This window comes from the organism of the source record quoted next, unplaced genomic scaffold (genome assembly GCF_019419815.1).
Source record: "Pyrus x bretschneideri cultivar Hongxiangsu unplaced genomic scaffold, Pyrus_bretschneideri_v1 Contig77, whole genome shotgun sequence".
Lineage (NCBI taxonomy): Eukaryota > Viridiplantae > Streptophyta > Magnoliopsida > Rosales > Rosaceae > Pyrus > Pyrus x bretschneideri.
Window position 1 is genome coordinate 859605 of NW_025999817.1, and position 12533 is coordinate 872137.

Below are 12533 nucleotides of genomic sequence, written 5' to 3' on the forward strand. Positions count from 1 at the left end.
TGCTTCTATGGATAACATATAGATATCCATTGTTTAGGCCTACTACTCAGCCATTTATGAAATGAATTACAGAAGAGGTATCATCAATGATGACTAAGCTGATTGGCTCTAGTGCAAGTGGGAGATTGTTGGAAATGTGCCCTAAAACCAATCATATGATGATACTTTACGGACATTTCAAACTAATGTAGTTCATTTCAAACTAATGTAGTTTAAATGTAAAGGGCAAAGATTATTGTTTGAGCCGTCTAATATAAATGTTATATGCTTAAACGATAAGTCCAAGGAATATGTGATTGGAAGAATGCGATCTAAAGAAGTTAGATTCATGAGACCATTCTTTCGTTGACACATCCTAAACGTTCCTGATCATAGGATTGTCAATTGGGCATTGACAGTCCGTTAAGATCAGTACGTGCTATGTCTTCTCTCAGGGAGAGTGACTAGTCTCGAGTCATTGGTGTGTGTGACATCAATACAAGTACGTAGGTGCTCAATAGAGAATGAGTTCACTGAACACGATCAACGAAGAGTTCTCATATTCATGTCACATGAGAACTCATGGTTGGGATAATGCAAATTAGTCTTTTGACCTGAGGCATCACAGTTGTCTTGTGGTTAGGTCCTTAATCTTTGATTATGTCAACGTCACTCTATCAGGGTGTCCACGACATCGTTGGGGTTAAGCCACTTAGCCATGGAGGCAAGTGAATGCGCAACAAGGGATCTCTAACCTTCAAACTGTTTGAGGGAGAATACTCTATGATATGATTTAGAATCTCTGGCCAGAGTATGAATGAGATGTTGGAATGCGTTCCAAATCACATTCAAGGTAATCATATAAGTACAAGATTCACATTGGATAGTAGACATGAATAAACTATCAAACCAAACAATGTGGTCAAGAGTATTGTATTAGAGAAAGACCGTATTGCATTTGTAATCCTAAACTGAATAGGTTCTCCACCTCTTCTGATTAGCTTGGGTAACCATGATATGCTGCTAGGTGTCACTCATGGTTTGTGGAAGCCCTAAAAGTGTATTATCACTAACGGGAGAATTGAAAGTAAGTTTCAATTCACAATCGATTTGAAAGAGTTTGAATCGCCCACTGCCTTGCTAAAAGGAACCTAATGGATCGTACACCGTGTAAGGTAGAGTTTGAAGATTCAACGGAGATGAGTAAGAATAATTAAATGGTTTAATTATTTATGGCAAGGATTAATTAATATGATTATTAATCAAACGAATAAGTTCGTTGAAGACCTCGGGTAGTTTTGGACCTTAAGGCCCAATGGGCTTCGAACGTCAAGTCCATTGACTTAAGTTGTATGACAACTTAATGAATAATGATTCACAAAGGCCCAAATAGCCCAATAAATCCCCTTAGGCCGGCCATTTAGAGGAGGGTAGTGAACTTGGCTTAATTGCAAGTTTGCCAATCCATTGTGAGGTGGTATAAAGACATCTTTATAGCCATTTCATCCTTAGGGTTTTCTAGGGAGTAAAGATGAGAACACAAACCTCCCTTTGCTCTCAAAGAGGCCGGCCAATCTAGAGGGGAATAGCTAGCAATCTTACTTCCTCTAGGTCACTCATTTCTTCTACAATATACCTTGGTGTGGAGACTTAGAGGTTCTCAATTTTGGGAACTTGGAGAAACCTTTTCATCCAACCAAATCCATGGATCTAAGATGCAAGGAATGAAGGCCCTCTCTTTGGGTGATTAGCCTTTGCTTATGCAAAGAGGAATCTACAAAGGTATTGATTTCTCAACTCACTTTGTTTTTGAGTTGAGTCTTGGTTCACCTATCTACTAGGCTTTGAATTTCATGGGTAAATGTTTTGTTTTAAGTGCATACAAGCATGATTCCGCCTTTAATTGTTAATTGCATGCTATTGATGTTGCTTAAATGAACATGTTTTTCACAAATCTTCCTTCAAGTGGTATCAAGAGCCTAAGTCTAGTAGTTGGTGAATCCTTTTAGGTTTTGTAGTTCATAGTTTATGATTTGAATGTTGTAATTGTTACAAGCTTTATTCTTGCTTCTTTGAATGTAAATTTTGTTAGAAAATTTATACTCTTATGAAAAGAAATTTGTACAAATTGGAAGGTAATTAGACACACATAGTGTTTCGAAGGCAAGACCTCCTCTTTAATGTCAAACAACAAACACCACTACTTCTAGTTAAATTTTTTTATCATGTGACCAATTTTAAAAATTTATATTCTTATAAAAACATATTTGAATATACTGCCTTAATAACTTTAGGGCCCCCAACTATTTTTGACCCTGGATACGGATGGAGTTGCTCTTAGCCCAAATAGCCCCCTCTACATTTAGCTTTATGGCTGGAGATGATCTCAAGTCACCAAAAATTCTTTTAAAAGTATTTGATAGAAAAAGGTAAAAGCTAAAACTGTTTTTGGGTTGATATAAATATTTAAAGTGTTTCTGCTATGAGCTTCCTTCATGAAACACTTCAAGTGCTATTCTGGAAAGCACTTGATTTTTAAATTTTAGTGTACTTCAAATAGAAGCACTTTTGAACAGAAATATTTTTTGAAGAAGCATTTTCAAATGGGCTATTTTTTTTAGTACATCGATATTTTTACATTAAGGGGCAAACGGGCTATTAAAGATGAAATCAAATTAAATTTCTCAAAAGTTTATTACTCACCAAGGAAGTTAAGACTCATTTTTAGTTACGCCTTCTATTTTGATTTCAATTTGTTCCATATAACTTAAAAGTCACTATTTTATTTCATAAAACTCAAAATTTGTTCCACTTTGACTTATGGACTCTCTATTCTCTTTGAAACTTATAGGTCACATCCTATAACAAATAATGAGACTCAACATCTAATAAGACTATAACACATGTATAATAAATTTAATTATAAGTCTCTATTTGTCAACATTTAATAATAAAAAAATATTAAGCTTAAAAGGAATTGAAGAGATAAAGAAATAATAAAAAAACCCACATTATCTATTCTAAAATTGAGGAGCAATTGACTGTTCATTTGGCTACAGTCAATTGTTTGCCTCTTGATTTCATCTTATTTACAATAAAACCATGAGATTTGGGCTGGGTTTGAAGGTTATTTATTTGAACTGAGAAGGGTAATTTTGTTCGGAGGGTTTAGGACGAATTACCCCTTTATTTCACCTTATTTGCAAGAAACCCTTTATATGTGGACTAGGTTGGAAGGGCAATTTTGTCCTGTCGGTTTTGGCTAAATTTTGGGGTTGCCGTGTAGGGTTGCATTTGCTGCCCTTCATTGATGGTTTCGGGGAATTGAGGCTCTGACAGAGAGCGGAAGAAACAGAGAGAGAGAGAGAGAGAGAAAGAGAGAAAGAGAGAGAGATGCCGATGGGAAGACAGCACAGGGGAGAGGTATGGGTGATGGATTTCAAAACTGGGAAAGTGGGTTTTGTCTTCTCGGTTTTGACTGAATTCGAGGGTTGTTGTGTACAGTTTCATTTGCTGTCCTTGAATGAGGGTTTCGGGGGGATGGAGACTCTGATAGAGAGCGGAAGAAAGAGAGAGAGAGAGAGAGAGAGAGAGAGAGATGACGATGGAAAGAGAGCGAAGGGGAGAGGTATGAGTCATGGATTTCAGAAGTGGGAGAGTGGGGATGGTCAGAGAAAACCATACAGGTTATCCGGATCTACCGCTGCATGCCTGGATTTCGAAAGATAAGTGCTTTTTAAATTTTTTTTTTTTTTTTTTTTTCTATCAGCTTGGAAAGATAAGTGATTTCGAAAGATAAGTGGATTATTTTCGAATTTTTTAGTGTGTTAGGTCAGATTTTGGGGGAATCATCAGAGATATTAATTTCCCTTATTAGTTTGCTTTTCTCTCATTTTGCACATTCATCTCTCTGTCTGCCTGTTTGTTCTCTGTCTTAAGGTCGGTTCTTTTTTTTTTTTTTTTTTTTTTTTTTTTTTGGGGTTTTTTGTATGGCTTTTTTTTTTTTTTTTTCTTTTTGTTTTCCAGGTTATAGATCTAATGCTCTTTTGTATACCAATCTTGGTTTTGTTTTTCTTGGAAAATTGTTTTTATCTGATTGTGGATTCGTGGGTTTTAATTTCTATGGTTTGTTGCAGGTTGCAAAGCAAGAGGTTCTCACCTCAAGATTCAGTTTAAGGTACTGTTATTATTATTTTTAGGTCTTAGAATTTAATGTTTCGAACTAATATGATGATTTGGTTGTGAAATGTGGGATTTGTGTCCGGCTTCTGTTGCGTATGTGATTTGCTTTAGTTTGGTTTTTGATTGGATAATATTTTGATTTGCTTTAAGAGTTCTGATCTTCCACTATAATTGTGATTTGATTTATGAACTGATATTCACACATTTGAAACTGATGTGCAGACCATCATGAGGATCACCACACCCATGATCATGTTCATGATCCTGGCGTTTCTTCTGTCAGCATAGTTTGTGAAGGGAACTTAGAACTTGAAAAGGTAGGATCTCTGTTTTGTCGTATTTTGCAATATATTTGATAATTTCTTCTGTGTCTTCCATGTGGACCTGTTGCCTTTGAATGAGACAAGTACACATTTGAGGGCCAGTTGCATCCAGAGTCTTTGTCCAGGCATGTATGAAAGAAAACCTGACAAAGACTACTGATTTCGTTTTTATTTTTTCAGGCTAACATATGTCTTGGTACACTGTTGTTGAAACGAAGTGAGGACATATATCGTATGAAAGGTCTTCTATTAGTTCAAGGAATGAAAAAGAGATTTGTCTTCCAGGTGAGAAACTTGCTGCTAATGGACATTGACATCTTTTTTATGTTAATGGATTTTTGGATCGTGTCTTTACTTTCTGATAGAGAAGTTTGATTTTAGCTTATTTGTTTCTACGGATTAATGCATTCAAAATATTATTTTGTATGATTTTTTACATACGTTTGTGGATGAAGGGTTTAGGTGCTCTGAAAATGCCCACCCTTATTTTTTTTACACCAAGTATATATGGCAACCCAGGCATTCCAACTTGCTCAGGTACTTCAATCTTTTTAGTTTTTGGTAATTTTTGCCCCTGTTTGGTTGTTGGGAAGGAGAGGGAAAATAAGGGAAATCATCAAAGTTGATACATATAATTTGTTTTTAGTCACATTGATTTTTATTGTGAGAAATTATGTGATTATTTTTTTATAATTACCTGTGGAATTGAATAGTATTAGCTAAAGCTCTCCCACTGCTCAGTTGTATCTATATTAAGAAATTGTTGAGTAGATGGACTACAAAACTCAAATTCCCTCCTTCTGTATATTTGCAGTTGCTTTTCCGTGTAAATCTTCTCTTGCAAAGAAATTCAAAGGCCCCTAATTGTATTCATGGACTACAAGTGTAATTATACAATGTACATTATTATTTAAATATAAAAAGGTATAATTTATATATAGTCAATTTAGACTCATTAAAATATACAATCTTTAAATACAAAAGTAAATTTGAAAGAAGTTGAAGTAATATATGAATGCTAAGTGATTTATTATGTTCAAAATTGAAATTGGAATCATGCTGTTCTTTGATATGAATGAAGTGTGGTGTTCTCCTTCAAAAAGTTGAAATTAGGTCTCTCCATCCCCTTAATTTCATTTTCTATTAGCAAAGAACTGGGATACCAATGTATTTATGTGTATTGTTTCAATTTCTATGTTTGCTAATCTTTTCCCAGGGAAATACTTCATTTAAGGAAAAGCCTGAAATAATGTTGTCAAGTGCTATACTGAAGCTATCAGATTGAACATGATGTGTGCAACTTAGATTGCAACCATGCAATTGCTTACTTGGAGGTAATAGTCATTCTATTGCATGCATATCTTTAGAATCTTTGTTTTTTATAACTATTGGTGAAAGCACTGTAGACCAAATCATGTTATATATGCTTATTGTAAACAGTTATGTTTGTAAATTTGAAGCCCAAATTAACATAATTTTCTCCCTTGTCTGACCACGCATTTATGAATGTTGGATTAAAATGTGTTTATTTTTGGGAAGAAATGAGACGGTTGGTTTGAGTTTTAGAAGCCTTTGTTTTTCTGCCTTTTATGGCAATGAAAAAAAAGGGGGAAAACATTGGTCTTAATTGTAATTTCCAATTATTTACGCTGTTAGTAGTTAAAATTAGGGGAATGGCTATTAATATAATTTTTGGTGTATTTTAAGTTTCTAATTCACAAACTGAGTGAAGGTCACAATAAGTATTAGTCACTATGAGAGTGTTGGACTATCCTCATTCTGGAACCAGGTTTAAGAGGCCCCTGACAATGACATTGAAACGGGTATATAACCCTCTTCTTTTTGTCTTTTAGTCTTTCGCTTACTCGAGCATATGCTGTCATTCAAAAGTAGTGGTCTGGTTAATGTACCTGCAGTGTCAGTAGTTCCTCTCTTTTTAATGGAGTGATTCCCTTTCTTGGGCATGTAAAATCTTGGTGTCTGTAAATATACACATCACATGACTTTTAACACAAGTCTTGCTTCTATCATTTGATGTTACAGTAGGTAAGCTCTGAATTTAATGAATTGTTCAACTTTGAATTTAATGAATCGTGGTGTTTTATCTTCTGAATTTCTAACCTATTAATATTGGAAGACTAAAAGATTATTCCAATGTATTGTTTCTAGATTTATTCAAATTAGTAGTGAACTGATGGTATTTATAAATTTTAATTTTTTTTTCTATGATTTACATGTTGATGCAGATTTATTCTTTACGATTCGCTGGTTAGGGTAAGCATTTTGGTGAGCTTTGATTTTGTGAGGGTAAGCTCTTAATCTTTCCTCTATCGTTTTGAAGTTCATCCTATTGTTTTAATTTAGAGCTATTTTAATGCTTTTATGTTTGTTGTTCCGTGCTGGGAAATTGGAAAGCTCTGGAAACAATATAGTTCTTGAGCTAATGTGAAGATTTTGGGTTGAACATTGTGCTGTGAAGATATTGGGTTTAATATTTGATTCCGTTTTTCATTTTGCACTTACAAAAATAGAGGATTGTGGTTAATTATTGTGATGTGAAGCTTCTATTTGATGTCGACTTAATGAGTAGCGATGTAAATTAAACTACGTATTTTATGGATCAATTCACATATCTCGCTTTTTCTTTCATTTGGAGATAATTGTGTAAATGTGTGGTTTTGTGAGCGTTACTCATATAAAACATGCGTTCTCTAAATTGTTACATTTAAGAATGCGATTATATCGCTGTAGCATTTTCAGTTAAATTTTCTATGAATATTATTCATAATTTGAAAACCCGCAGCAAAGCGCGGGCAATCCTGCTAGTAAGAAACTAAGATAAGGGGGTAAACTGGGATCAAAATAGCACAAGGAATCATTTTCGATCAATTATGGAGTGAATTTTTAGTTTCATAGAGACAAATTTTAAATTTAAGGGGGCAAACGCAAAATTGAGTTTCAGGGGTAAAGTGAAGAGAATTTTGAGTTTTAGGGAGTAATGACTCTTTTGAGTTATACATCTCTCTCTTCTCTCTTTCTGCCGCCGGCCATCCCCTCTCCGTTCCTTATAATTATTCAATAAATTAGGCCTACAACAATATCAAATTTAATTTAAAAAAAAAAACTGAAAATTGCAACTCATAGTCTGAATCCGTAAAACGTATGAGCTTCAAGGACGTGCAGTTGAGTTTTTATTCTTCCTGCTTAATAAGGGGTAAATGTAATTTTTCTACTTAATTATAAAGGCTTGAAAATCATGGGCTTGCTTCGTTGACCTATACCTAATAATAAATATAAGCCGTCATTTAGTACTATGGTCTAGTGATATTCTTCTTTACTTATAAGAAATAGGTCTTAGGTTTGATTATCGCCAATGGTAAATTTGAACCACATTATTGCTAGTCCATTGTAAGGCTAAGCTATCCCCCTCCCTCGTAGTATAGAACATATCGTTTGTTAATTTTTTTTTTATTACAAATATAAGCCTATTGACTAGGTCTAAAACAAAAAAATAATTATTGACATAAGGCTAATTGTTAAAGATTTCTTTGATTTATGCGGATGGAGCGTTGAATGTCAATACCAAGCTGGGTGGTGTTGGAGTGGTGATACGAGACTGGAGGGGTGGTTTCTTGGCGGCAGGGGAGCATCAATACCCATGCATCACTTATGTGCCGCTCCTGGAGTTATTTGTTGTGAGGTACGGATTGCAATTGACCGAGAGCAAGGTTTCAACAAGTCGTGGTGGAGAGTGATTCCATGAATAACAGCACTTCAGAGGACCTATTCAGACTCTTATTATATGTCTTATAATTCCTATAATCTTATTACATATCTTAAAATTTTCATCATTCATTGTATTCTTGATTCGAAAGAAGGAAAAAAAAATCTCTTATTTTCTCATAAACCAAATATGATGCATCTCAAATTCATATTGTTGTGAAAAGAAAAATTCATATTCGGGTCAAAATTCGGAAGGTCTTCATTTTCGTCTTAGGCCTCAATTTGAATAAGGACAACTCTGTAAGCGATAATGGGGAAGGGTAATAAACTCAAGACTTTAGGCGTGCAAGAGTGAATGCTCTTAATCAACTAAGCTACAAACGACTTGTCCATTAGACTCATAATGGATACTTGAACGGTGAGCAAATACGGTATCATATTCCGGATGTTTCTAATTCATTATCTAAATAATTCTGAATATAAAGCCTTTTCCCATGTCATAGGTTGTACTTTATTCCAACCTTGTTCCCTCTTTTTTATTTAAATCTTCACATTTCCTTTCCGGATTGCATGACAGCCACCTCAAAGTAGAAGCATTTTTCATGATTGAGAATCCTTTCCGGATCCTCGTTGTAAGGATTCCTGGGATCAATTCGTCTTAAATGTTTATCATACATCATCCAACTAGCTTTCGTTAGATACTGTTTGTATTCAATTTTTAATAAAAAATTCAAAATGATTTATGGTTGCAGGATGATTGATGGACGGATATACCGTTCATCATACATCGTGCAACTAATTTTCATTTACTGTTTGTGTTCAATTTTAAATAAAAAAATTCAAAATGATTTCTGACAACAGAATGATTGATGGACGGATATAATAAACTGATCCTAGGATTCTCATAAAAAGAAACTGGATAGAATCCTATTCCCATTTTCCAAAGCATCACCACAAAGTTTCTCCAGCTCAAAGGAAATATTCCTCCAGCTGTTTCTATCCCCAAAAACAAAATCCAACCCATCACCTCAATAAAACCTAACAATGTCATAAACCTATAAGCTTCCAAAAAATCATAGTTGTCCAATGTTGTACCCTGTAAACAACGTCCAAATTTTTGTCCATCTCGGTAAGAATTATGCTAGCATTAGCCGCACGTAGCACAACTCGAGTTGAGAACTCAAATGAAATAAGCTAAGCGCATAGAATATATCAACCAATGTAACATTCAAGCAGAAGTTCATATTATATATAAAACAGGGAATCGAATTTTGTTCACAATCGAAAAGGAAAAAAACGAAAAATAGACAAAATAACAGAGAAAAATCTGACAGCCCAAATCAGGGAATCAAATTTTGTTCACAATCCAATCAAATGGACTTCACCTTTCACTTCATATTTTTGATCCAGAACTCCAATCAAAAGCAGGCATCGAGCAGACAGCAACAGCACAGAGCAGCCAAACTGCAACAATCACAAAATCGGATAACAGTGACGTACTTCCCCTGTCTATAAACGACAACATTCTATAGGTGTACTACAGAAGATTATTGTCGTATGTACAACCTCATAAACATCAAACACTTAAATGACTGGGTTGCCCTTGACTCTGAGGACATAACATAGAAATGAGTTTCAATTTCGAGAATGATCTAATAAATAGATAAAAATGACTAATTAATGGAATGCATTCTTCTAAGCAAAGAATGTAATCGTATGTGTTTTAATTTTTTTCATACAGCGTTATATTATTAGTTTACAATGTCACAGCGGATTTGTGTCGCATGCTTTTTGTCTTTTTTTTTTAATAAAAAATTAATATGAAATATTGATGTGACTTAATCGTAATCATTCAAGTAAGAAAAAAAAAGGAAATGAGAGAGATTATGTAGTCAAACTTGGATTTAATAGGATTTTAAAAGACTTTAAAATCTTAATGTAGTCAATTAAAAGATTTTAAATGATTTTGGAATCCATTCAAATCTATGTGTAGTCAATTAAAAGATTTTAAAGGATTTTAAAATTCATCCTAATCTAAGTGTATTAAAAAAAATTAAGATTTTGGAGGATTTTAATAAGTTGTGAATTTTGTGGGGTTTGAGAGCAAGAAGAATATATAACCAAGACTAAAAAGAATTCAATCTCACCCCCTTAAGATTTCAAATCATTTTCCATCTGGGCAATCCACAAATCTTTACCAACCCCAGCCACACACAGGTAACCACCATATACTTTGGTGGAATCTGTTATTATGTTCCTTAGACCTTAATTAGGCATGTATGATCATCCAAGGACATGATCGATCTAGGATTATGGTTAATATTATGCTCTAGCCATTCTGATTTTTTAATGCATGTGGTACTACAAGCACTACTGAAGTACCACAAAGTATGTTTATGGCAAAAAAACAGTCGGTGGTGATGGTTGGTGGTGGTGTAGTGCTCAAAAGCTCACCAAAGTTACGTTGATCTATCAATTGAGAAAGAGATAGAGCCGTGGTTGTGTGAAAGGAGACCCGAAAAGGGAGGGGATAAAGTGGTTGTTGAGTACAGTAGGGCAAGGGGAAATATATATATATATATATTTAATAAAAAAAATATATGAAAATCTACCTCAATCCACCAAAATCTACAAACTAAATCCATTCAAATTCTTTAAAATCCATATGAATTTTGTAAGAATCTTAAATCCTCCTAAATTCTATCAAATCTATTAGTTTTAAAATCTTTTAAAATCCTTTAAAATCTATTACTTACCCAACGAAACCTAAAATCTTCTTCCGTTGGGTAAGTACTTCTGCATGAAAAGGGGTAAATTGGGAACAAAAGTCATCGCCCTCCGGCCAAGACTAGGACTATTCATGTGAACCCATCTTTCAAGAAAAAAGGTGTAAACCAGGATTGACTAAAGGACAACCACCAGGGATCGAGTTGTGCCAAACTCAACAAGACCAACCCAGATCTGAGTCAAGACAACTCGGTTTCACAGATTTGACAAAACGAAATACAGAAAGTAAAAGAAGTAGAAGAAGAAGAAGAATGAGAAGGAAATTACATACCAGCCCTCCATACAGCCACTGCTGCTGCTTTGTTGTTGTTGGGGGGGAGGCTGGGCATACTGAGGGGCGTAGGGAGGAGGGTACCCTTGGGGGTACCCCTGAGGTGGAGGGTATCCCTGCGGTGGATATCCCGGCGGCGGATAAGCGTCTTTAGGATATCCTTCCGGTGGATAACCTATTCCAATTCCAATTTACACAAACAAAAGTGGCAAAAACACAAATCAGAACAAAAACCAAGTCACAAAATTCAAAACTTCATCAAACTACTTCGACTCTTTATACAGATCTAAACAACATTAAGAAAAATCCCAAACATGGAAATCTACTTACCCTGAGGTGGAGGAACACCAACAGGGGGCTGCTGCTGGTTGTAGTAGCTCATTGTTGTTGGCGGTGTTAAAAGAAAGAAAAAACAAAACACCCAGAAAAAAATTCTGAATTTTTATCTTTTGTTCCTGGGGCCGTTGCTCTTTTGCTTCTGCAATAAGTTGAGAAAAGTTATAGATGGGGAGAGAGAGAGAGAGAGAGAGAGGAGAGGGGAGGAGGAGGAGGAGGAGGCGTGGGGGTTGGTTTTCGACAGGCTGGGTCGGTTGTTCGTTTTAAATACGTTATCTGTTTTTTTTTTTTTTTTTTAATTTTTTTTATCCAATAAATAAATTGGAAAGGCTGCAAATGTTGAACGGGGACATGGGAATTGGGAGGTGGGTTTTTATCTGGGGAAAGAGATTTTTTTGGATCACTACCACCTAATTATTCTCATCAAATAATCTGGTTTAGAGTCAACATTTTGGTACGTTCGGTGGGATCAAGTGCTAAAATTACGAAGTTCATTCCAATTGAGACAGTCAGTAAAAAAGAAAGGAGTCATAGGAAAATCAACGACCGACCTACTAGTCCAAAGTTCGGGACAAAATTTGCCATAGGCACAAAATCCTCTTGCTACCGTGACACTTGAGGCTACAAGAGCATCGCGCTGGGAAAAGGAAGTTTGTCTCGGCAGACAACCTCGCAATACAAAAGTCCTTAACAAAACCACAAGCATTTTAATTGAAGGAATAATGGAGGACTGCGATGAAGATGGTGGTGAAGGCTCTGATCCACCGATTAGGTCGTTTCTTCGAAGATGACTTGATGAGCAGTCCCAGCAGGTTGAAAAGACAATCAGCCAAGAAGTAGACAGTTTACTTAAGGTGATACGCAATAATGGTGATACATAGACCAGATTGCTCGAACTATTAGTTAGTAAAGCCTACGAAGGTGGACCTGTC

At 35.2% G+C, this 12533-nt stretch overlaps 1 protein-coding gene and 1 long non-coding RNA gene across 8 annotated transcripts; one reads left to right on the plus strand and one right to left on the minus strand.

Annotated features, from left to right (window-relative positions):
- The first annotated feature begins 3358 nt into the window (after positions 1 to 3358).
- LOC103950964 lies at positions 3359 to 7300 on the plus strand. 7 transcript variants are annotated; one of them, XR_007254885.1, is made up of 7 exons: positions 3359 to 4156; positions 4384 to 4478; positions 4665 to 4769; positions 4940 to 5021; positions 5701 to 5818; positions 6731 to 6791; positions 6900 to 7116. It is a non-coding gene; the product is annotated as an uncharacterized LOC103950964 (long non-coding RNA). The 7 variants fall into 7 exon arrangements; XR_007254889.1 differs by having other exon boundaries at positions 4947 to 5021; XR_007254883.1 differs by having other exon boundaries at positions 4384 to 4769.
- A 2129-nt stretch (positions 7301 to 9429) lies between these two features.
- On the minus strand, positions 9430 to 11836 carry LOC103964450 (cysteine-rich and transmembrane domain-containing protein WIH2). The gene is made up of 3 exons (XM_009377381.3): positions 11596 to 11836; positions 11266 to 11440; positions 9430 to 9671 (listed from the first exon to the last, which is right to left on the minus strand). Exons 1-3 carry the CDS (start codon positions 11645 to 11647, stop codon positions 9626 to 9628), a joined length of 273 nt encoding a protein of 90 aa, XP_009375656.1. The 5' UTR covers positions 11648 to 11836; the 3' UTR covers positions 9430 to 9625.
- Between the last annotated feature and the right edge of the window lie 697 nt (positions 11837 to 12533).